The sequence below is a fragment of the Paralichthys olivaceus genome, chromosome 18 (genome assembly GCF_024713975.1).
Source record: "Paralichthys olivaceus isolate ysfri-2021 chromosome 18, ASM2471397v2, whole genome shotgun sequence".
Lineage (NCBI taxonomy): Eukaryota > Metazoa > Chordata > Actinopteri > Pleuronectiformes > Paralichthyidae > Paralichthys > Paralichthys olivaceus.
The window spans coordinates 13,905,147-13,929,147 of record NC_091110.1 but is presented as its reverse complement, the minus strand read 5'-3'; the positions used below and the strand labels follow the sequence as shown (position 1 = coordinate 13,929,147).

General features: G+C 41.3%; 2 protein-coding genes across 2 annotated transcripts; both read right to left on the bottom strand.

Moving 5' to 3' along the window:
* Positions 1 to 81: 81 nt before the first annotated feature.
* ptgdsa (prostaglandin D2 synthase a) lies at positions 82 to 5,296 on the bottom strand. The gene is made up of 6 exons (XM_020081843.2): positions 3,885 to 5,296; positions 1,763 to 1,902; positions 1,520 to 1,596; positions 767 to 877; positions 544 to 645; positions 82 to 432 (listed from the first exon to the last, which is right to left on the bottom strand). Exons 1-6 carry the CDS (start codon positions 3,975 to 3,977, stop codon positions 401 to 403), a joined length of 555 nt encoding a protein of 184 aa, XP_019937402.1. The 5' UTR covers positions 3,978 to 5,296; the 3' UTR covers positions 82 to 400.
* On the bottom strand, positions 5,296 to 22,503 carry slc27a4 (solute carrier family 27 member 4). The gene is made up of 14 exons (XM_020082522.2): positions 22,070 to 22,503; positions 19,762 to 19,923; positions 16,902 to 17,112; positions 16,595 to 16,778; positions 15,012 to 15,170; positions 13,788 to 13,857; positions 13,523 to 13,614; positions 12,800 to 12,909; positions 12,342 to 12,551; positions 11,993 to 12,119; positions 11,429 to 11,566; positions 11,178 to 11,342; positions 10,231 to 10,377; positions 5,296 to 9,794 (listed from the first exon to the last, which is right to left on the bottom strand). The coding sequence occupies exons 2-14, from the start codon at positions 19,920 to 19,922 to the stop codon at positions 9,637 to 9,639; spliced, it is 1,932 nt and encodes a 643-aa protein (XP_019938081.2). The 5' UTR covers position 19,923; positions 22,070 to 22,503; the 3' UTR covers positions 5,296 to 9,636.
* Positions 22,504 to 24,001: the final 1,498 nt, after the last annotated feature.

Below are 24,001 nucleotides of genomic sequence, written 5' to 3'. Positions count from 1 at the left end.
AATAAAACAAACCACAACGAATAAATCAATAAAACAAAAATCAACATAACAAATCAATTAAGAAAAAAATAACATCTGGAATTTTTCTATTTTTTTTTTCTTTATTCAACTACGTCAACACAGCACAACCATCAAAATTAAGTAAAATGTTACAGGAAATAGTTTTTAGAAAGTATTTATAAACTTATTCTTCATAATGTTTGTAGCCAGAAACATGATATTTTTCTTTTCTGTACTTCAGAGTAAAGGCTGAGGAAAAAGTACAGGTCTGCAGCAGAAAACACTCGATCTCAGGTGCATCAGGGAACCTGGAGGCAGAAACAGAAACTCACACACACATACACACACACACGTGAATCTGAAATGAACTGCCTTTGGTTTTCAAAAGAAACAGAGCGACCTAACGTCCAGATCCAGATGGTGGGCAGTTTTCTGTGGGCCAGAAGAACACAGAGACATCAATTAGGGAACAGAGATTTAATTCTCCCTGTTAGATAAGTGTGTGTGTGTGTGTGTGTGTGTGTGTGTGATTTCCTGCTTTACCTGCTGGAGGAGGAATCAGAATAGATTCTCTAGATAAACCTTGGGACAAGGCGAAGCCCTTAAACCTCTGAATGATATCGGTCTTCATTTTTAGGGAACGACCTGCAGAAGCAGAACAGAGATGAGCAGCAGCACTGAAGCTCAAATATGTATTGAAGAAAAAATAAAACATATTTGTGTGTGTGTGTGTGTGTGTGTGTGTGTGTGTGTGTGTGTTTCTTACCGTAAAGTGAAACCTGTGTGTACTCCCTGTTGAAAACCTTGTGTTTGAGAACCACAGCGTATTCATTGTAGTTTGTGTCCACCACTGTGACGTCCTTCACAATGCCATGGCCTGAAAATATACAGCATTAAATATTTTACTTAACCACAGAAAAATAAGAATAATTAGAAAAAATCATGTAAGCGACATCACAACAGACGCTGTAGACAATTCAGTAAAATCCTTTCGAATGTTTCAGAATCATTGTTTGCCAGAATAAAAATGAGATTCAAAACAAAAAGAGCCAACATGGTATAAAAGGGGTGCACTAAACCAAAGGCAACACTATTAAAGACGCACTGAATATGAACGAAAAATATAAAAACATGCAATAAATATTATACAATGTACAGCAAGATGACAGTTAAAAGAAAAAAACAGGAAAGAATGAAAACTTTAAATACATACAGTTTGGAAATAAATCTGCATGGATTTGCAATTTATTACAAATCTATAACAACTCACTGACTGAATGTGTCAGAAACTGTTATGTTTGATAATATTATACATTTATATAATTTAAAAAGCAAAATATCAATGTGCTACATTTTAAAAAAAAGAGTAGACTTGGAGTCAAACAAGCAGCAATAAACTACTTTAAAATCCATCATGCTGTTGTTGATCCAGAATCTCGACTTCGGCAGCAGACACCCGCTGAGGGCCCGTCAAATATTTACACTATCACAGGATGAGTAGAGTCACAGAGAGACTTACGTTGGCTGAAGTAGGTGAACTGTCCAGGAACGCCGGTCGCCTCATAGTGGTACGAGTGACTTCGACAGTCCCCAGGCCTGAAGCACACACAGGAAACACAATGTTCTCCAACATCCCTCAAACCTCCTCTCTCATATGTCTGTTCCCCTTCTTTGACTAACACACACACACACACACACACACACACACACACACACACACACACACACACACACACACACACACACACACACACACACACACCTGGCTTCCCACATGGTGAGGTTAGCGTTGCCGTTGGGCAGCGCTTTGATGATGCCCATAGACGCCTTCACCATGTCTCTGTAGGGGGCAAAACTTGGAGAGTCATAGGCCAGACCCACACGGTACCATTTCCCTGCAAACTAAACACACACACACACACAAGTTTACACACTAGAGATCGGAGTATACTGTACATTACATTACTTTACATGAAGTATTTTTAACAATCCATTTTTGCACTATTTTGACTTTTTGGACTATTTGCTCAGCAGCAGTGAACCATGTGCAGGGATTGTTCTCAGCCTCAGTGAATATATCTGGGAGCCTGAAGTTTTACGTGGGATCAACTCTACAAAAATCTCAGAGCCTATTTTCATCCTAATGATGGAAAATGTATTTTTGGAAAAAAATGTAAACTTATATTTTAGAAGTTGGATTAGACTCAATGTGCTTCAAGACAAAAAGCAAAAAATAGGCAAAGAACATACATGTGAGTAAAAAGTGAAAAATTAGAAGGTTATTTGATTCAAGATGTTTATTGGTCACTCGTCGTTTTAACAAACGATTGAAAAGGTTTTCCAGGGAAGTTTCATTAGCAATAAAAAGGTAGTTATGTTAGCAATAAGGACAAATGGTTGTTATAATAAGTAATAATACAATAAGATTTAAAAAAATTATTTAACAAAATAATATGTAACAATAGAATAAAAATACCTTGTACATATAGAATTGAATAGATATATAAAGTACGTCATGTTATTATTATCATTATTGTTTTTGTTGATGATACTAAAAGGAGATATCGATTATAATAAAGTAAAGTCTAAATAAATAAAGAAGTTTTACCTTTTAAATCACAATATTTAAACCTAAACAAAGCTTGTAAATATGTTTTCAGTTTGTTTTTAAAAGAGCAAACTGTTGTAGCTCACATGTTGGAGAAATGACGACAAGATGACGTCTGTGAGGAATAAGCTGTCAGGTGATACTGAGACTAATCTTTCTGATGCATCGTTGGTCTTTTCATGAGATTTGTTGATGATGAGAAGCAGAACATCAGTAGATTCTCTGTAGGCTGGAAAAAAAACCTTTCATACTATTGGAACATCTGCCATTTTGGGGCTGTTTTACATGTATACATACATTTTTAGAGTCTTTATTTTTTGCGTAAGTCGCCGCAGTGGGGAGAGAAGGGAGCTGTGTTCATACCATGTTTCCAACACTGCTGTGAACCACAGTGTTTCCTCATATCTGTACACACTGTGAATCCTTTACAACACAGACTGAATGGAGGGACTGTGATCGCTGACTGAACATCCTGACTTCAACTAAGAAACTAATAAAATAAAATAATTATAATGCGAAGGATAAAACATGTTTGTTAGTTAGCAGGATTTCAAAAAAAATTCTCAACAGATCAAAACAAAATTTGGTGGAAGGATGTGACGTGGCTCAGGTGGAGGCATGAAGTCTGAGACTATTCTAGTGTTTGAGGACTCCACATGTGGGGAAACCAAAAACTGAGAACATCAAAGCAAAAAGTCCAAACTCACATCTTGTAAAACTTGTAAGTGACCTTTTGGAAAAGACGGAAAATCCCACTATTAACCATTAAAATGCCTCAGAGATAAATCCAGTCGCTGATCAAACAAGTCACGAGAAACGAGGGAAGATGTTCCTTCTCACTTCTCATGGTGTGTATCTGCACACCGAGCTCTGTCAACCTCCAGTGTGACGACACCAGAATAAAACTAAGTGTATCAATCATAACAATTTGTGACTCAGCTGTCACCGAGGAAGAGGTTGAAGAGGAGGAGGAGGAAGAGGAGGAAGAGGAGGAGGAGATCAAACCCATGACTGTTTGTTTTGGGTCATCATGTGAGGAACACACACAGAACACAGTGTTCCCTCACGGTGGAGTCACTTGATAAACAACAATCAGTGAGAACACTAACACAGAATCGGTTCACTTTACTAAACTGATTAAAGGACATGACAAACATAGAAAGCTGAATGTGTGTGTGTGTGTGTGTGTGTGTGTGTGTGTGTGTGTATGTGTGTGTGTGTGTGTGTGTGTGTGTGTGTGTGTGTGTGTGTGTGTGTGTGTGTGTGCACATCTTACCCTCTGCAGGTTGAAGTCTCGCTGTGGCTTCACATCTGCGGCCACCATCATCACACACATCACCATGACAACAGCGAGCACCGTGGTCCTCATGGCTGCAGGTTGAGGAGAAGAGAAGGTGCTGAAAGGTTGAGAGAGGCTATCTGAGAGGAGCCTAAAGTGAACTGCAGGCAGTCCACACACAGGTACAGAGTGGCACAGCCTGAGGCAATGTTTGTTTTTGGGTCCTGATCCACCCACCGGCCTGCCAGCCAATCAGGACGATCAGGGAACAGTGGCCAAGTGTTGAAGATGTGTAGTTCCAGAATGAGCCAGACTTCCCGCAGGTTACAGGCACGTGATTCGTTTTAGCTTCAGCTGAGGCTCATTGAGTCTGAACACGAGCTCTGACTGAAGTTTCACAACTTATCCCACACTGAGGGGCAGGGTGTTGATACATTTTGAATTTCTACGAAAGATAATCATGTTACTTGTCTACAGAACGTACTCACACTATTTACTTAGATGAAATAAACATGCTGAGTTACAAGCCTGCATATGAAAATTGGACTTCAGAAAAGCCCAGAAATATAAATAGATCACAAAAGTAAATTATTCATTTTGTAGAATTCTTTAAGATGCATTAATGAATGATTGAGTTGTTTTATGTTGGATGTGTGTAACGTTTGTAGGGGAGTTTAATCTGTATCAGTAGCAAACTCTAGAAGTTTTCTACGTAAAAATTAAATATTTCTCTCTAAATGTTGGGGAGTAGAATTATAAAGTGGTAGAAAATATAGATCCTCAATTGCCCCAGATTTGTAAACACAAAAGTTAACAGGGATAATTATAAAATCAGTCAGTTAAAATTAGATTTAGTTCATTAATCTATGAATACGTGGAGTTTGGGGCTGATTTGCAGAGTACGGGCAGGAGAGTAAATGATTCTATACAGAGCATATGATCGATGTGGGGGTTTAGAGGGAAGCGTGTTTGACATGAGAACAAATGTTTTTTTAGAGGTTTTGTCGAATTCAATCAATCAATTCAAAACTTTTCACCTGTAAAATAATAATCACCTCAGATTAACATCGTCTCTTTCTGTTTACCTGATGTTTTACAGCAGCACATACAAAACACACAGAGACAAGAGTTTGTTGTTTTTACAGAACTGAGAGGATACAGAACCGTGAAAAATTTACAAAAACTTTAATTATATTTATGGGAAATTCCCTTACAGGAAGTTCACTACAACCTGAAGTGACCTGCTTAACCAAATATTGTTGCAATAATGAAACAGGGCCTTTCTGGGTAAATGACCATGTGGCTTGTGTGGAAATCAGTTGCTGCCAGAATGAAACAGCAAAGAGTCGACGTGGATCAGGAGAAAAGTGTCCGATCACACGGCTGAAAAACAACCAGGGGCCAAGTGAACAATTTAAATAGTTTTATTAATAATGATTTTCCATTTGCAGCACGGCTTTTATCTCATCTTCTTGAAATGCACGATGTATACAGCTCGCCTTCTGTGGACAAGAGGACATCAGTGTGTGTGTCTCAAACTCACAGCACACCTCACAGACCTCCCCTATATACACACACACACGCTCACACAGACACACACACACTCGGACATATACAAACCAGTTTCCTTCTTTAGCACTTTTTTCTGAGGAACACGACAGCAAGAAAATGACAAAAAAGCGCAACAAGCAGGTTGAGTGATGTCGTTCGGAGACATGAGGAGACCATGAGACACACTTAGACACAGAAGTCCTCAGTTAGGGTTTTGATCTGTGGTCTGTCTGCTGTGAAATGACCCTCACACAATAATCATGAACTTCACAAGTCATTTTGTTCATCGAGACTTCTCTTCACTGATCTCAGTATGAGACGATTGAAAAATATTTTCACTTTCACTAGAGCTCAACTGAAGAAACTTAAACATCAACACACACTTCAACCACCACAGAGTGACACAATGTACGATCTCAGGGTTTCTGGGGCGGGCATGAAATAGTTTTTCATCTGTCGATTCAATAATGTGAATAAAGTAAATGTACAAAGAACCTGGGTGATTAGAACTTGTTTGACAAACTCTTGAGTCCAAAATGTAAAAGAAAAGATTCTGAACATAGTGATATGTACAGGTCAACTGAAACATTAAGAAGAAGAAGAATTTGGAGCTGAAGCTGAAATACACGTTAGATTTCATTTAAATCAAGAGATTTATTTCTATTACAGTTTGATTTGAAACAATTGGGTTGTTTTAATAGTTAATCCAAGGGCTGCACGATAACATGATGGCTTCTCTTCAAATTTTCTTGTCTGAAAAAAAGTATAAGGGAAGTCACAGTGCCCCCATCTGGTAAAAGAGGCGACTGAAAACCTCAACGCACCCCGTCCCACAGACCCTTCACTCACTGCAAGCTGTTTCCTGCATTGACCTACAGTATCTGGGAAATGGGCAACAGGCTCCTGGTCAAGCTCATCTAGAAAGGACGAGTCCTGTCTGCTTCCATGTGCCAAACATTTAGAATAAACAAAAAAGAAATCAACAGTTTGATTGTCTTCCACTCACAAATCCCCTTTTTATACCAAAGCCACAAAAGCTGCAATTTCACGCAAAAAAAAAAAGAGCGAACACAAACACAAGTGAAACAATCAAAAGTATAATCAACAGTTTCTCAAAAATAATAATTTAAGCTCATAAAAAATAAAATAAAATAAAAGGAAACTTCTTATTCAGAGTGCTCGTCTATGAGGCTGTGTAGTCACGCGCCCTCTGGTGGTCAGGCTCGACAAGCGTAACCCTCAGTCAGAAGCATCATAACAGCCCAACTGTGTTCCCTTCGATACGTTAATGACACTTTACAAAATCATCATCATCATCATTGGTCGCTCATTTTGCTTTTTAGACATTCATGAGAACATTTCACACTCATCATTAAAGAATAAATACATGTGAGAGAGGGACTCAGAACTAAGACTACAGAGGAAGCAGGGAGGAATCTCAGTTTCTGCCAAATGGCTTCGTTGGTCTTTTATTCCCCACAGAACTGAGAAATGAGGAGTGAGAGCAACTTTGATGAACAGCGTCAGCAGACAGCAGCCATCAAGGTCAACAGTCAGTGCAAAAAATAAATCAAAGTAAAGCCATGGAAACAGATTGAGAGTCGGTCTGCAGAGAAAAAGCATCGCCGGAGTAAAACGTATGAAGAATTACAGCCAGACGTTAAATGTTGGCAACAACCTGCCTCGCTTTACAGCCACTGACTGAGGATGTGGTCAGGTGCGAAGATAAGAAAAAAAAAAAAAAAAAAAAGTAATGGCAAACTACACACAACGCACATCGGGAAGAGATACTTGAAAACAGATTCTGAGTTGGAGCTTTGTGTTGATGAACAAATAAGGACAAACTTTTAAAGAACGCCAATATTTTCAATGAATTCAACTACGGTTTTTACCTTCGAATGAATCAGACGTGGCCGAGAATAAGAATCCAGACGAGGCAGAGGATCCAGACAGGAGTCAGGCACCTGATACCGGCTGGATCCTCTACCTGCTCGAAAGAAATGAAGAGCCACAGTCAGAGGGAGAGAAGGAGGGAAGAGAAGACGGAGGGGGTTGGCAGAAAGACTAAAGGCTTAAAGTAAAGGTGCCGAGCAAACGGTCACGTGGGCGAATTATATTGTCAGGACAACTAAAGTTACAGTCAGGACAGAGACATCAGAGGGAGGAAGACAGACAGCTTGAAAATGCAAGCACCCTCAAAACATTAGGACTCTTGTGCAGTGAAACGTGAACGCACACCCGTCCTGTAGCTGACCAGATGAAGGGGTCAGTTGCTGAGCTCTGTTTCATTTTCAGAGTAAAAACCAGCTTTGAGAGGCCCCTTGGATAGAAAACTACAGATAATGGACGATAGAAGCTGAAGGAGAAGAGTGAAGGTAAATATCCAGCGCAGGGACCATATGAGACACTATGTGTGGGCCAGGGCCTGTGAATCTGTGAACTCACAGTAAGGCACAGTGCTCTGCTTGTGGTTGATGATGCTCATTCATGCTGCTGCGACCTCCGATAACGACTACTTCAAACTAAAGACAAATCTATGACTAAGCACATTTTCCTCTTCTTCTATTTTGATACAGTGTCCCTCCTCCCTGCCTTTGAATCTTTGGATCGTTCGGCTCTCCTGAATCCAGCAGAACATCCGTCTTTACCCACAGAAAATGCTTAAAAAAAGACAAAACACAAGAGCTTCTCTCTCTTCACTCACCGGTTTCAGAAGAATATTCACACACCATACGATAAGTCTACGTTTAACGACAAAACCTGCACAATGCGGCCGCACCTTCTCGCTGTACGCCAGCTCAGTCAGTGACCTGCGCTGTGAGTGGAAATAGCTGCATGTGTTAAGCCCAGGGTTGAATCAGTCGATCACTTTAGTATGTGTTATTGAGCCACTGATATTAAATGCATACGGCACCTTCATTTAGGATTCGAGAGCTAGCAAGAAACTGATTTGGATACACATACAAAAAAATTAAAACCCTGAACCATTAGCATAACAACAAGAGAGAAAGCTATTACAACATAAATAACTAAAACTATTCTTAAATATGTAAACAAACACTACAACTTAAATATATTTGGTGTGATGCAGACATATTTAAACGCAAAGCTTTGATTTATATCAGCTCTCGTGTGGTGCGGCTGATTATTGCACTGCAGGAGCAAAGAGCCCTATTGCACTTTAGTGAACCGTTCAGCTGAAACCACCGGTCTGATTCAACCTCTGTGCTTCACATGTTTGTGAGTTCCCTTTAAAATAAATCACGGTGTCCTTCCTTCACTTTCAGTGCAAACTGGCATTGAAGAAGAGGAGACCAGAGACTGCTCCAGCTAAAGGTGAAGTTGTCACAGGTGTGTCACTGCTGGCTAATTGTGCAGGTGAAGTCAATGCTCGAGGCTCCAGTCTTTTAAAAAACACAACATTGCTAAAATAGCGTCCAGAGAGAGAGAAAGAGAGAAAGAGAGAAAGAGAGAGAGAGAGAGAGAGAGAGAGAGAGAGGGTGAGAGAGAGAGAGAGAGAGAGAGGGTGAGAGAGAGAGAGAGAGAGAGAGAGAGATTAGGTCCTTGTAGGTCCCTCCAACATGTACTGAATCCATATTCCTCTTCACTGTCCATAAAGTCTGTGGTTTTCTGTAAGTTTCAAGTTCTTGCATTCATGATGCCAGGCAGCCTGCACTCCTGAAGACCCCTCTCCTCTCCCAGCCGCCCGTGGTGTCCCCCCCCATGACATATGGTTCAGTGGATCATGATGAACACACTGTGGGGGGGTGGGTTGTTTGAGAGCTGTGTGCACCGGGATTATGTGGCGATGAAGTGTGGTTTCAAGTTACCAAATACACCTGGTTGCTGGGTTTGTGCATCTCTGTGTTTGCTGAGGTAGGAAGAGGAGTTGCCGGGGAGATCTCAGGAGGGATGAACAGAATAGTGCTGTGTGTGGGTGGGTGTGTTTGTGTGTGTGTGTGTGTGTGTGTGTGTGTGTGCAGCTTGCTAAGAGCTAAGTGAGCTTGGGAATAAAACATGTCTGTGTGTGTTGGCATCAGAATGAGCAGATGTTAATATGTATGACTATTATGTGTATTATATTTGTATGTGTATGTGGGGACAAGGTTCTGCATTCTGCTCTCAAAATATGTTCCTCCCTCTGTATGTGTGTGTGTGTGAGTGTGTGCGTACATAGATGTGGTCGTCAGCCTTGTCATCACAACTTGTGTTTCCCTGACAGTATTGAGCGATAAAACTCCTCATCCAGCCGCACATAGCGCCCTCTGCTGGAATCCAGGAAGTAGAGTCTATCTGACACTGCGCTCGGGTCAAATCCATCCCTACGCATGTCCGTCTTCTGAAACTTAAATGTTCCTGAGAAAGGGAGACACGAAGAAAACACTTAGTTATTTCAGTTTATTCAGGAGATAATAATTAGTCTGAAGCGATTTTTTCCACACTTACTTTGTAAAATACAGAATCATGTTCAAATTGTCAAAAAGTTTAACTAAACAAAAGGAGTTTGCATTTTGGATGTAGATTTTTTATGAACTCATGATGTAACAAAAGCAAACTCATTTCTACACTTTCAAGTGAGATTTAAGGCAAGAATACCAAAACAAAATTCCACAAAAGAATGTGTAAAAAAAAAAAAAAAACACTTGTGAAACTCTTTGATTTTTAAAGTTTTTGAGGGGAGAGGGATTTAACGTCTTCTTCAAAACACATTTTTTAAATTGCAGTTTAGGAAAGCCTGTATTTATCTTTTCTTTTTATGTTTTACACAAACAGAAATGGAAGAGCATTGTACCTGTCTTGTTGACTTCTGGAAGGAAGCGGAGGAACACGGGTCTGGCGTACGGAGGCAGAGCCTTCTCCATGTCCTTCACAAACTTCTCCAGGTCTGTGTTGTGAGACGGATCGGCGATGGCTGCCATTCCAGCCTTTCCCTCGGCTCCTGCTCACACACAAACAGGCCAGTTAGAGGTTAGAGCCGAGGAGTCAGGTCAGGCAGATGCTTGGGTTTATGCAAAATACTGTCCTCATATTTTTACACAGTATATTTCTCATAGATATACTGCTGTATAGGCAATGTCTTACAGCAGATAAGATCTGTCTGCCTGTGTTCATTTACCTCTATAGATCATTGCCTGATTCTATTATTTTTTGTGTTTTATTTTAGTGGCTCAATGGGCAGAGCGTTTTTCATGTTATGACAAATTATTATTTGTTATTTGTCACTGTACTTTTCTGAACAAACTAGTTCCCCTCTTCCACGATTAATACAGTTCTCTAATCTAATCATAGTGAAAGTGTGGTCTGTCTTTAGAGTCTGCAAAGCGTCAACTCCAGCTCAGCTTTATATGTGGTGACATTTCTAAATGGTAGAATTCATTTATGGCACAATAGGTCAAGAGTAAGCAAAGACACTGCAGCTGAAAAACAATACAGTTTGATTCATTGCTCTCTATTCAGCCATCTGGTTTGTGTCCACTCCCTGCATGTTGTTTTAAAAATCAATGTTAGTTTTCATGGATGATTTGAATTGAGACATGTTTTACAATAATATTGAAATCCAACTGAAAACAGAAAGCCATGAAGAGGACACAACTAAAGCACATTTTGAGTGTGAATGAGAAGATGATCTGTGTCAGGAAGGCTGCATGAGAATTCTTACACAAATTGACTTTTTTTAACCTCAAATTCATATACACACAAAAAATATTCAAACATGAACGATATGTTAGAGGACGTTACCTGGTACTTCCACTCCGTACACAACTACATCTTTCATTTCTAGCAGCCTGCTGAGCGTTCCCTCCACCTCAGTTGTGGAGACGTTCTCTCCTTTCCAGCGGAAAGTGTCTCCTGTCCGGTCCTTGAAATACATGCTGCCGTAAATGTCCATGATCAACACATCACCTGGTGAGAAGAGGATCATATGAATTAGTTTTACTCAAAAGAGAATATGGTGAATAACTTCATGTGTGTGTGGTTGTGTGACTAACCAGAGAGATAAGCACTGTCTCCCTTCTTGAAGACACTATGAGCAATCTTCTTGCTGGTAGCTGTTTGGTTGACATAGCCATCAAACCTCCTGAGAGGGTCGTTCTGAATGATCCTGCCTACGAGCTGGCCAGGCTCGCCTAGAAAAAGAAAGAGAGAGAGGGAAAGAGGAAGTGAAAGAGAGAGAGAGAGAGAGAGAGAGAGAGAGAGAAAAAGAGCCAAAGAGAAAAGTGTGAAAGACCAGAGATATTAATAAACGAAACTTAAACTGTAACTGTTATTTCAAAGTGTTTTATTTGATCTCCACCAGGTGTATCAGAGGTCTGTGCATTTCATTTTTATGTCGCATCATCAGTCTTAAGTGAGGCCATCAGTCTTTGTGTTGAAAGACAAACGCATGCCCAAATAAACAGAATCACCACAGAGTAAGCATTCAGCTTTATTCCACTGTTAATCAAACATGTGTTGGTGAATGTATTACCAGCTGTGTACTTTTCTTCTTAACACCACCTCTGTTTGTTCACTAAAGCATTTAATATGTGTAAACACACATACAGTACACATACCAGGTTTACAGGGAATGCAGACGCCGTCAGGTCCCCTAATGAGTTCCATGGTCTCTTCATCAACCCTCACCAGTCTGATGGGGTAGATGAAGGGTAAAATCTGACTGTTGAAGCCGCACGCTCCGACCTAGAGGACAGACAAACCATGTCAACAACCACAGTGTGGATCGGTGTGGTGAGGATGATGAAAAGGCTTTTATAGCACTAATGAAAAGTAAAGCCTTAGATAACATTATGAAGTTCTCTCAGCGTAACCTCTACACATTAATAGTAATTTTAGACCGAACGTTTCCTCAAAAATGACTGTGATGTTTGGTCAGAGCATCAGAACTTCAGTGCACATTCCTACCCTGTTATCGAAGTTGCCCAGGCTGCAGTTGCATTCTGTTGCTCCGTAGAACTCTGCAATCTGCGGGATATTGAAGCGGTTCATAAACTCCTCCCATATGCTCTGGCGAAGGCCGTTCCCCAGTGCCATGCGCACCCGATGTTGCTGCTCTGTGTCCCGCAATGGCTGGTTCAACAGGTATCTGCAGATCTCACCAATGTACTGCACAATCTGTTGGAGGATGAGGGTAAAAAACAATAATTGAGTGATGAGACATAACAGAGATATGAATACATTTATTACAGATTTAATACCTTTCTTGTAACAATGAAAAATCCTTCTACAGAAGGGGAATAACATTACATCTTGAGATTACTTTTATAGGCGGTGACATGCAATAAGTCTTCAGCGACACTGAGAGGCTATAGCGTGCTACTCAATAACTAAGTCTGTGGCAGGAGTTTGTAATTTACGCTTACAGTGCAGTTGTATTTGACACAGTCGTCCCAGAAACGCGAGGCAGAGAACTTCTTTCTGATGACTACAGTCATGCCATGGATCAAACACTGGCCCACTCCCACAATGTTTCCTGTGGACAGAGAAATATGAGCTGTCAGAGTCGAAGGGTACCAGTCACAACATGGAAATATAGAAAGACATTTATAATAATAATAAACTAATATTATACAGCGTTAAAAACTGCATATTAAAGGGACAAGGCTCCACAGTCAAACGTTCATTGTTTAGTGCGGTTTAATTGGACTTATTTTCCCACTTGGTACAATTTGTTTGGAGATATCTAAAAACAGCAACTGTACAGATCTTCTCAGAACAAAGTGGTGTCAGCATGGTCACAAACAAATTCTGGTGTAGCTTGTTTGTGTTGGGAATGTGAGCCCACTTCCATCTGAGCCAACTACATGGCCGACTGTGCTAGTTTGAGCTAAACGGCTCCTGTAGCCAGCTGTGATCTGCATGATGTGGTGTAGATGAGAAAAATCCAACAGTCTCAAGCATCTAGGATGTATCAAGGTCTGATCTAAAGAAAGAATGAAGTGCGTTGCCTTCTTGATGCAGTTTTATTAATGCATTTTGGTTTGGAAAGTTAAGATTATAAACTCCTCCACTGATTTGGACCAGAGCAAATAATATAGAAGTCTAAAGGAACCTCTAATCTCAACGCTGCACAGTTATGACTTTACCTGCAGAGTGGTAGAGTGGAAGGCAATCATACAGCACATCGTCTGACGTCATCCTGAAGCCATAATATACCAAAGCTGCCATGCGGTAGTACCTGAAAACCAGGGTGTGGTGAGGAGAGAGAATAAAGTAAAAATAAGTCTGACACGTTTTATGTTGTTTCTCCTCCACTACAATACTTGAACTACACATGAAAGCAGCAAGGATCAACAAAGAGAGCAGCTGCCATCCTGCGTGTCTTTAGTTAGCTGTGTGGCTCCTTCCTACCTGCTGTGCACAACAATGGCAGCTTTAGGCATCCCAGTGGTTCCTGATGTGTAGATGTAGAATAGGCGATCTGAAACAGAGAGAACAGTGAGAGTGAGAAAACACAGACGTCAAAAAGCAAACGCACTGACAGGTCTTAGTGTATATTTGAGAGGGTAAAAATAAAACAATGGGAGGTTTTACTCCACATTTTCAGTTGACGATTTTCAAATTAACATTTATTAACATATTATTATTATTTGAGCATTGATTAGTTATTGTTTGCATATGGACAGTTTATGTTTCCCCTACACTCCCCAGCAATACACTCTTACCTCCCACCCCAAAACACAAACCTTCAAGGTAGAACCCATAGCACAGCACATTCTTACATGCACAGTGGGCTTGTGTTTGGATTTCACTTTCCTGCTCACACTTGATCTTACCTGGAACAACCACCAGCCCCTCTGTGGAGCGATACTTCACATTCACACTACATACTGTATGTGTACACTTGCACATGCTCTAATCACATCTGAATGTGACCTTACTGTTCTAATCCTGATGCGTTTTGTTTGTGTCCAGATTGTCGGAGAAACATTTTACGAGTATGAGCAAAGGTCGCAGGTTTTATAGCAGCACCTGCCTGCGTGGCTGCCATGTGATGCTGAAGTGGCCGACATAATAAATATGAATCAGCAGGTGGGACTTGATTCATTGTTCTGAATCACACCTAACTGATTAGCTCTGCAGATACAGAGACAATATTGAATACCATAAAATATTGAATACCAAAATAAAACAGAGGGTATGTTTTAAAGTGTTTTGAGGCAAAGTTGGGATTTTTGTTTTTATCAAAAATTGTCTTTGCTTGATTAATAGGATTCAATTCATTCTGTTGACCCAGATACTGTATATGAGTTTCCTTAGAAACAAGCAATGCATATTATCCTTAGTGAGGCATCAGTAATTGCCTGTAACAAGAAAAACAGAGGAATAATTTCTCTCATTTAGCTTGTGACCAGGCTGCCCAACTATCAGTGAAAGCAAAGAAATTACTTTTTGAAATGCTGTATTGCTTTGGTTTGAGTTTGCGCTGACAGTTTGACAGGAGGATTTTTTTTCCTGATGAATTGGACACCGGTTGTTGGTTGGTGAATTATAATTGCCCCACTGAAAAAATATCACATAAATTAGTCCCAAGAGCAACCGTTAAATGTCTGGAAAACTGATGACGGTTCTCACCTGTGAAGCAGCGTAGGGGCCGGCTGGGCAGGTGAGACGGGGCAGCAGCCAGCAGGGGCTCGAGGCACTCTGTGCCCTGAGGGACTCGTTTGGGGTCCCAGTCTCCGGAGCAGAACATCTGCACCGCCTTTCCCATTGAATTGTGGACCTCGCAAACAGCTTCGAGAGGGAGACAAACACATTAGAACAAATTAGGTTATTTCCCATCAGCGACTGCAGGAGGACGACCAGAGCAGACAAGGAACAAAGGAGAAAAACATTAAGGGTGGAAATCGGGAGAGTGAGAGAGAAAAAAAGAAACATCTTGAATATGTTCCCCTTAAAAAAACTGACTGCATCTTCCTTTAAAAGCCCTGTGTCATGCTGGCTCAGTGCTAATGCTAGTGGCTTGGCTTGGCCTGGCTCAGGAGCCAAGAGGCTGCGTTTCTAATTACTTAAAGGTAAAAAGCACATGACAGGTCCAGCACCCAACACAGAAACTCTTCCATCAATCCTAACACAGTCTCCACAGTGCTGCGTCAGCGCTGGAGAATGGTCTGGCTGCACTGTCATCATTCTCCTACGGGGGAAAAACACTCTGGCTTGTTTGTATAACTGGTGGTGGTACTAATCCCAAGATGCAGCAATGGTGTGTCAAGGTGGGGACTTGTTTTGGTGGAAAACTTGCACGTGCAAATAGAGAATTCCCAAAAAGGAAAGGGAGGAGAATGTCAGCAGAATCAGGCACCCAATACCTTGAGTTCACATCATGAGACAGACTAATCCCAGGATGACCACCTCCAAACTGATTCACTCAGAGCTGATGAGTGATCTCAACAGCTGTAACTGTATAGCTGTTGAGATCAGGGCTTTTCAGATTATGTAGGGTCCCAGAAGGAGACAATGAGGAGACTGAAACAGATCCCTTAATTTATGTTTGGCCAATCTACTGAGCTGCTGCAATTTTTTTTTTATCCATTAAAACAACAGGCTTAATGTAACAACGCAGCTAATTTATAAAACACAATAGGTGAATCATCAGGGGTTTACAGTGGTATTAAATCAGCTCTTTTGTTTTAGTCTGATAGTCTAATCTCTTTTTAGCTGAGTATGGTACGGTACCTATCTGTCTCCATGTCAGTGCTGTAGGTCACCCCCCCCCCCCTTACATATACAGTATCTCTTATCTATTTCATGTTATCAGTTATCAGAAAATCGTCCATGCTCAGACCTTGAACACGGCAAATTGAAGGCGGTGACATTTCTCCACTTCCTTCTTCATTATTTCTTCTCTTTCTTTCATCCATCAGCCATTTAAAGCTGCAGTGACTGATATTAAAGAGACACCTCCTCCTAAAGCCATCAATCTTCTACGACCTCCCTGCACCACTCAGCGCCCTCAGTCTCATCATAACGGAAGTGGAACAACACTCATCAGCATGAGGCGTCGTCATATAGATTGTAAAGCCCTCAGAGACAGATTTCTAGCTACAATCTTGATTTTGTTGCCGTAAGCAACTAAATCCGTCACATATCCTTCAGATGCTTCTCTAATCTATCCCTCTACCCCCACACAGCCCTCCTCCATTCTTCCCCGCACTCACCATCAGTCAGCTCTGCGCCAAACACCACAGCCTTGGCATTGGAGATGGTGACACAGTGGACCAAGGCCTCTAGTCTCAGATTGAAGTTAATGAGAGCGGCCTCTACTCCAATCTTGGCCATGCCCAGCCAGAGGCCCACGTACTGGGACCTGTTCTCCATGAAGAGGGCCACCACATCACCCTCCTGAGGAGAGAAACAACAAGAAGAGGGACTTGTGAAGCTGACAGCCATAAACTGAGCAACTGACATTAAATCATACATTTGTTTCAGTCATACTTTAAGGGAAATGTTGTTCAATACAAGTACCTTGAAACCCCGTTGTAGCAGCAGGTTGGCCACTCTGTTGGAGTACTCGTCCAACTCCCGGAAGGTCCACTTTTCCCCCGTACCCTCGAAGATGAGTGCCGTCTTGTCACCGTGGCGACGCACTGTCTCAGCAAAGATCTTGGGAATTGTGTTTTTCTGTTTGAGGTGACGTCTGACGTTCATCTTCACCCGCAACAACACACTTGCCGCACTGAAGAAGCAAGAGAACATTAAATATTAAAAGAGAAAAAGGCAAAAATACGAACTGAATATTTATTGCGACCTATGATCGGGACTTTTACAACACTTATCTCAGACAGGTTTAGGAGTCAGTTGATTTTAACTACGTAATGAAAATTCTGAAAAACAATCCCTTTCCCTGTAAAATAGATGCATGGGTGGTAAATGGAAAATCAGGAATCAGAAAAAGGTATAGTAATTATTTGTACTTTGAAGCTTATTTATAGTTGAGCAACTAATGATATCTATCTTGCAGTTTATTCTATTTATCTTACTTTGCTGTGCAAAAGGTAACCAGATATAAAAGGTTATGACAGAGATGACTGAGTGGCAATACATGCAAACATCCAGGTCAGTAGATTTATGGTGTAAAGGTACAATATAAAAATCTATCCAGCCAAGTTACTTCACAGCAAAAAAAAACTTTAACACCATCACAGTGATGGTGTTAAAGTTTTTTGTCTTTGGGGATTAGTTTCACGTTGGTCACGATTACCACAATTCATTGTTGCAGTGTTGTCCATTTATTTCATTATCTCCACGAAGGAAGTATTGCTTTCATTGCTGTTTCTCTGTTAGCAGGATTACACAAAAACTATTTTATTGAAACTTGGTGGAAGGATGAGTTATGAGCCAAGGATTTTTTGAGTGGATTCAATCTCCTTCACATTATGATATGAGATGGGGATTTTTTTTATGTTTTTGTGTTTTTTTCAAAAAAATGTATGATCTTCAAGAAAAGGTGTAAAGTACTAATATTTATGAATAGATGAAATTTGGTGTACATCCGGATAATTATGGAGATGGATTGGATCGCAATGTGTATGCAATATGGTGAAATAATGGCAAATCATCCTTGAAGGAGGTATGCACTCTCCGACTGCCCAGTAGTTTATACACTTGACCGCAATAAGTTGCAGCCGTTTCTAATGCGACACATGAGCTTCGTGGACTCTAAACTATGTAAATAATGTAATGACAGGTTTGTTTAGACTAGGGGTTGGTTTAGCACAACATATACAATAAGATGTGAAGCAAACAGCTTCTGACACTGAAAAGACCTACCCCATGTCACCACAGATTGCACAACAAGAATTTATGAGTCACTGAGGAAACAGACTCATTCACCCAGTCAGATATGGTGAATTTTTAACCTTGAGTCTTCAGACATTGCCAATAGGGAGACGTTTAACTACAGCACTATCGGAATTATATACTTAGAGGTATTTGTAGCCTGGCAGATAAACCCAACTTGGAGGCTGAACATTTAGGTAGTAATCGGTCTTAAGAAGATAACAATTTAGCTGTGGTAAGATATTTATCTTTAAAACACGAACTGCGATCTTTGCCTCTTTTGCTGTATAAACTGCTGTTTAACTTGTTATGTCACTTTGTCTTATTTCTCATGGAGAAAAAAAATGTTCAAACGTAAACAATAGCTTTAGATAAGAAAGTCACTTTGCTCCCTCGTTCTCCTCTCTGTTGTTTGTCTAAAATACTTCGAGCCACCGGTTTTGTCACATATTTTGGAAACAGACAGAAATATGCAGCTGGTTACAAACAGTGGCTAATAAGCCAGGCCTGATGACCAAGAGCCTCAGGTCCTGGTCGTTGAGTTCTAAAAAGCTGCTTTCAAGGATGTCAGTCTACATTTTTGCAACGTTAGAGATGTGAAAACCTGTGCACATGTTCCTCCGTTGGACAAACCTGTTGACACGTGAAACAACAAAAATATATAAAAAACTGCAAGATACCTTTCTGGTTTTCAGTCAGAGTGGAGTTTGTGAGGGATCTTGACCTGGTGTATGGTTTTAATAATGAACTAAGACGTTACAACATTTCTATCAATGAGTGGATGTCATTGTGATGTGTCATCACAAATGATTCCACTGAGGGGTGACAATGATCATTCTGATTTATAGCCTTTTTAAAAGGCTCTCAGCAAAGGTATGTAAAGAGCTTTAAAGTTTTTATCTGTCATATTCTGACTTTTCAATAACATATGACGTCGTTTTTATGTTAAATATTTCTCTGCAACTACAGTGTGTACAAAGGTCTTATTCAAATTACTCTGTGTCCAAGGTTTTGTTCTGGATGAAGGAAACTATCCCCAGGAACATTGATTGAGAAGCATTGAAGTATTTTTACAGTGGCACAGTTTATTTTATTGTGGCTGTGTGAACTGCACAATAAATAATAGTAGCTGTTCTCCCACTGAATGAACACTGTAAGAATTAAAGCTCTTTTTTAACATAAAAAAGTACAATTCCCTCATTTTTGAAGACAGTGATGATGCTATTGTTCTAATACTGCTCACACAAGCTGGATATTAATACCTCATTCAAGTTGAAAGTCAGAACTCAAAGCCATTGTTTAAATTGAGTTCCAGTGTTCTGGAGTACAGAGCAAATTTGTCATTGTCAAAATACAGACGGCACAAAATTGTGCCTCACAATTTCTATGATAGCGTCTGTGAAAGACTTAATCAGTTGAAAAGCAGTAAATAAAAGAAAAAAGAAAAGAAAAATCAATGGCAGTATTTTTTTCCCATGCTTGCAGAGACTGAAAAGCAATTTTCACTTTTTTCTGGGTTTAATTATTCATCATTAATTACACTTACTGTAAGTCTCTGCCGATTGTTTTGGCAAAAATTTGCAGGAAGCTCCATCCTCCGCTTCCCAGATAGAAGATCAATATGGCCGGCAGAACCTGGTACCAAGGCAAGCCCACCAGTAGCCTCAACACAAACAGCAGGGCTGTGCAGCACCCTAGACGCATCATCCTGGAAGAATGCACACACAAAAATGGAAAAAGATTGTGACCGACAGGCTGCAGATAGTGGCTAGCGACTCAAAACAATTCAGACTAAACATCAGTTCAGTAGGAGACATGTTAAATGTGGTTCAAGCAAGTTCGTAACAGTGGTATTCAAACCAATTGACTGCTATTTAGCACTTAGAAGAGTTGAATCGAGTGCAACTAAACTTGGTTGCTGTTATTAAACTCATGGCTTCTGCAACAACAGTTACAGCTGTTGTTTACCCTTCTACTACAGTTAGAAAGGAAGAAGCCTCTTGGACAAGAAGTGAAATGTCTTCAAGATTATAAACCACTAACTACTAAAGTACAGCTGCCCATACAAGTCACATATCCCTGATATCTTTTGGTTGCATGGCTTCAGTAAACTAAACAATGGCTGCCCTGATAACTTGTATTACAAAGGTTGTGTGACTCTGGGTTTTCAGCTGTAAGAGGTGAAGTTAGTTTTTAATATGAGAAGAAACCCTGATACCTGCCATTAGTGTCAGTTAAAGCTAAATCTAACAGTGATATTCAACAAAATGAAATGCACATAATGGTCACTTAACTAGAATTAAAAAAAAATTGTAGAAACAATTTTAATCAGCTTTTTAAATTAAGGCTAATGATGAACTGTAAATATGCATAAGAATATTACTACTTATGGAATTTTTTGGCTTTTTTTTTGCCTAATGATGAACAAACTGAGATCCATGACTTTAGTCTCCTGATGATCTGATTGGTTATTAGTTTGGGTGTTGACAGGTTTCAATCAACCTGCTCCAGAGCAGGTTAGGGATTCAGCATACGTTGCCATGGTTATTTACCATGGGAGGAAGTGAACCAGTTTCGCAGGAGTGAAAACCAGAATTAAAACCTGAAGTAACCTCGATCACCACACACCCTTTGTCGTGGTACAGACCCCTGGATGAACCTTCACAGACATCCTGTGTCCATTAGCCTCATATGAAATACTTAAGAGGCAATAACATAGGAGTGTGGTACATTTGTTTTTTTAAGTGTGCGCTATGAATGAAGCCAAGAAATCCTTTTGAGTTTCTTTTTCTCTTGCAGTCGAATGAAGCCCAAGGCTGAGGAGACCTTGGGGAAACCCTTATTCAAAGAAAATAGTCTTTATGTGACAGCTAAGAACAACAGAGCACCGTGGTGCTCAGTGACACCTGATAGCTGGGAAGATGATCCTCAACCAGCGAAGGATAGGTTTACATTGCATATTATATATTCATTAGGCTGCTTAGAAAAAAAACTGAAGGGTAGAATTATGAGACAACAATTGAGCTTTTATAGAAAATGGCTATTTATCACAGGAGGGTAGGTTTTCTTAGAAGCTGACTGGATATTTATTGCTCTGTCTCCCTGCATGTAGCTATAATGGTGATGATGGCTTCATCAGGGCAATTCAATAACTCTGCTGCTATTTACACCACAGCTCTGTGACTGGACGATTAAATTACAATCCAGCGGATCAGCATGATAGAATATGTGGCACGTCAGGGGAAAGAAATGCAGTAAAAGGAGCAGCAGCCACCTCATGGAGAAAAAAACGTTTAGCTGCCATTTGCTGCTGCTGCTACACTCGTAATGTAGCAGGCGCATAGCATCATATTGCGGTAGATAAGGAGGAAATCATAGGGCGGCTCAACCCACTGATGGTGAGACTACACCTCACCAACCATGTGCGCGTTCAGGCAGGGCCTTCAACCGCAGCCCGGCTGGAGAACATCCATCGGGCTAACGCTGGCACGATGGAGGTGATCGTGGTTGCATGCGCGCCCAGAAGAGCAGGATGCGCAGCGTATTGTGCGCGTCGGCTTATGGCAAGGAAGCGGATGGTGACAACATCAGCAACCCGTTACAGGATGAGGCGCCACGCTGAGAATACATGCCCGCATTAAAATCACCCATCACGGGCATGGAGAGTGTGACAACGCGGAGCCACCTCTCGAGTCCCGTCAGTGGATCTTGCGTTTCACAAGGTTGACAAAGGACAAGAGTCACTGCCGGCTCCGTCTCCCTTTCTCCGAACGGATAATAACCGGAGCGATCGGTGGTGAATCATCACAGGGGTGCTCGGTGAGCCCGGGAGGTTTTTTGGGGGGTTTACATACCTTGCACTGGGCTCGCACCGTCACAGCATGTATGTGCGCAGAAATCCCCTGACGCGTAAATTCGTTGTGTGCGATTCCACCTTGATCGGCTTACGCGTTAGCCCGGTCGCCCCCTCCGCCTCTCACAGCCGCTCGCCTGGCTCCACAGAGGCTCACACGGACGGAGACACACGCACCGGGATCCCCCCCCCTCCTGCTGTAGATTGCCACACCGAGCCGCTGCTCCTCTCCTCCGGCTGATCGGGAGTCAGATTCGCGTGGCGGTGCGCATCGACTTTGACCCCGTGATCATCCTCATCCCGCCGCTGATAGCATTTCTGGGATCATTGTGGCCGATCACCTCGCTGGCAAACGTAATTCAAATGACCTTACAATTTTCTAAGCTGCGCCCGCCCACCACCGTCAACGTCCCATCACTTGTAGCAGGAATAAGCGCTGACGAACGTGCGTCTCAGCCAATGGAGAGCTGTCTTTTATTTACATCTCCCATCCGGCAGGGGCGGGTTTGCGGCACTGGTGAAGAGGAAATGCGGCGCGGCCCTGCCTGCTCGCCTCTTTATATATACAGAGCAAGCTGCTAGCTCACAACAGCAGCTTCCACCCAGCAGACATCAAGGCCCTGATGCGGAACCGTGGTGCGTAAAATGAGCCTTGCCTCTCCCCGTAGAGTCCGCCCAGCCACGTCCATTCATTATTCCGCGCTCAGCCACAAGATGTGCCTTAAATGCCCTCCTGTCTGCACAGGGGACCCGATGAATGAGGAAGGACACGGTTTCAAACAATGCTGCTATCAACTGCCACTGTGGGTCAATATAGGTGGAAACCATTAAAGCCATCAGTCTGCTGGTTTCCCCTGCATCAGCTGATTACATGGAGTAAGTAGCTCTTTGGGTGGAGGCTGGCTGTTCACTGAAAAACCAGCGATTGTCTTTGCACCACTCACAGGTTTTACAACAAATAATAATAAATAAAAAAAATACAATTGACAACAAAGGCACACATGACTGAAAGATTGTAAGAGGGCCAAGTGATTTGCCAATGCAATGCTACAAGTTGGCCCCTTTCTGCTGCTTTTTTGTAAGAGAAGATAAGTCTTGCAGCCCGTAATGTCAAAACAGAACTAGAATGGCTCTCGGTAGAGCACATAACTCCAACAAGGCCCAACAGTCTCCTTACATTCAATCAAGATGCACACACTCACAGAAATCAGTCCCCTAAAAGTGCCAGATTTTCCCATCAAGATCCATGGAAAAAGTGAAAATGCCACTCTCCAAAGTTGAAGTGAAAAAAAAAATCCTGGATCCAAACCTAAATTTGGTTCTTTCCTGACCCATACCACATCCTTCCACCAAGTTCTGGTGTACTCTGTCCAGTAGTTTTTTGTGTCCAGTAGTTTTTTGTGTAATCTTGCTTACAAACGAACATACAAACCAACAACCCCACAGACAGGGGTGAAAATATAACTTCCATTGCCAAATAACTTTGGCCTAGTTTTTCATGACAGCAGCTTAACATGTCATTAAACACAGTGTACACTATAACAGATGTGTGTCACTACTGAAGGTCTGGAGAGCTTTATTTTAGAATTCTTACAGAACACTGTACAGAATTAAGTCATATTCCTACTGACCAGCTTGTAACTCATTGTCACAGCTTCCATCGTGTGCAAGAAGACATGAGCACATAGAAGTCAGCATTTTACACCATGATCAGAGCTTATCACCTGGTATCATCCTGTATGAACATGTACCACACTGAACACAGTATGACTGATAAGCTCAGAGATCAGGATAAGAAAATAGGATGAGCTTTGACCTGTAAATGAGAGATTAAAGTGTACACACGCGTCACTTATTCATCATACACTCAGAGAACTGCCATGGAGATACAGACACACAAACACACACACACACAGCATCACCAGAGCTGTGC

Coding starts and splice junctions, on each gene's coding strand:
- slc27a4 (XM_020082522.2), bottom strand. CDS start 19,922: ATGATGCGTCTAGGGTGCTGCACAGCCCTGCTGTTTGTGTTGAGGCTA. Junction 12,910..13,522: donor TCCACTCTACCACTCTGCAG/GTAAAGTCATAA, acceptor CTCTGTCCACAG/GAAACATTGTGGGAGTGGGC. Junction 10,378..11,177: donor GTACGGAGTGGAAGTACCAG/GTAACGTCCTCT, acceptor GTGTGTGAGCAG/GAGCCGAGGGAAAGGCTGGA.
- ptgdsa (XM_020081843.2), bottom strand. CDS start 3,977: ATGAGGACCACGGTGCTCGCTGTTGTCATGGTGATGTGTGTGATGATG. Junction 1,597..1,762: donor CTCACCATGTGGGAAGCCAG/GTGTGTGTGTGT, acceptor TGTGTGCTTCAG/GCCTGGGGACTGTCGAAGTC. Junction 433..543: donor TCTGATTCCTCCTCCAGCAG/GTAAAGCAGGAA, acceptor TCTGGCCCACAG/AAAACTGCCCACCATCTGGA.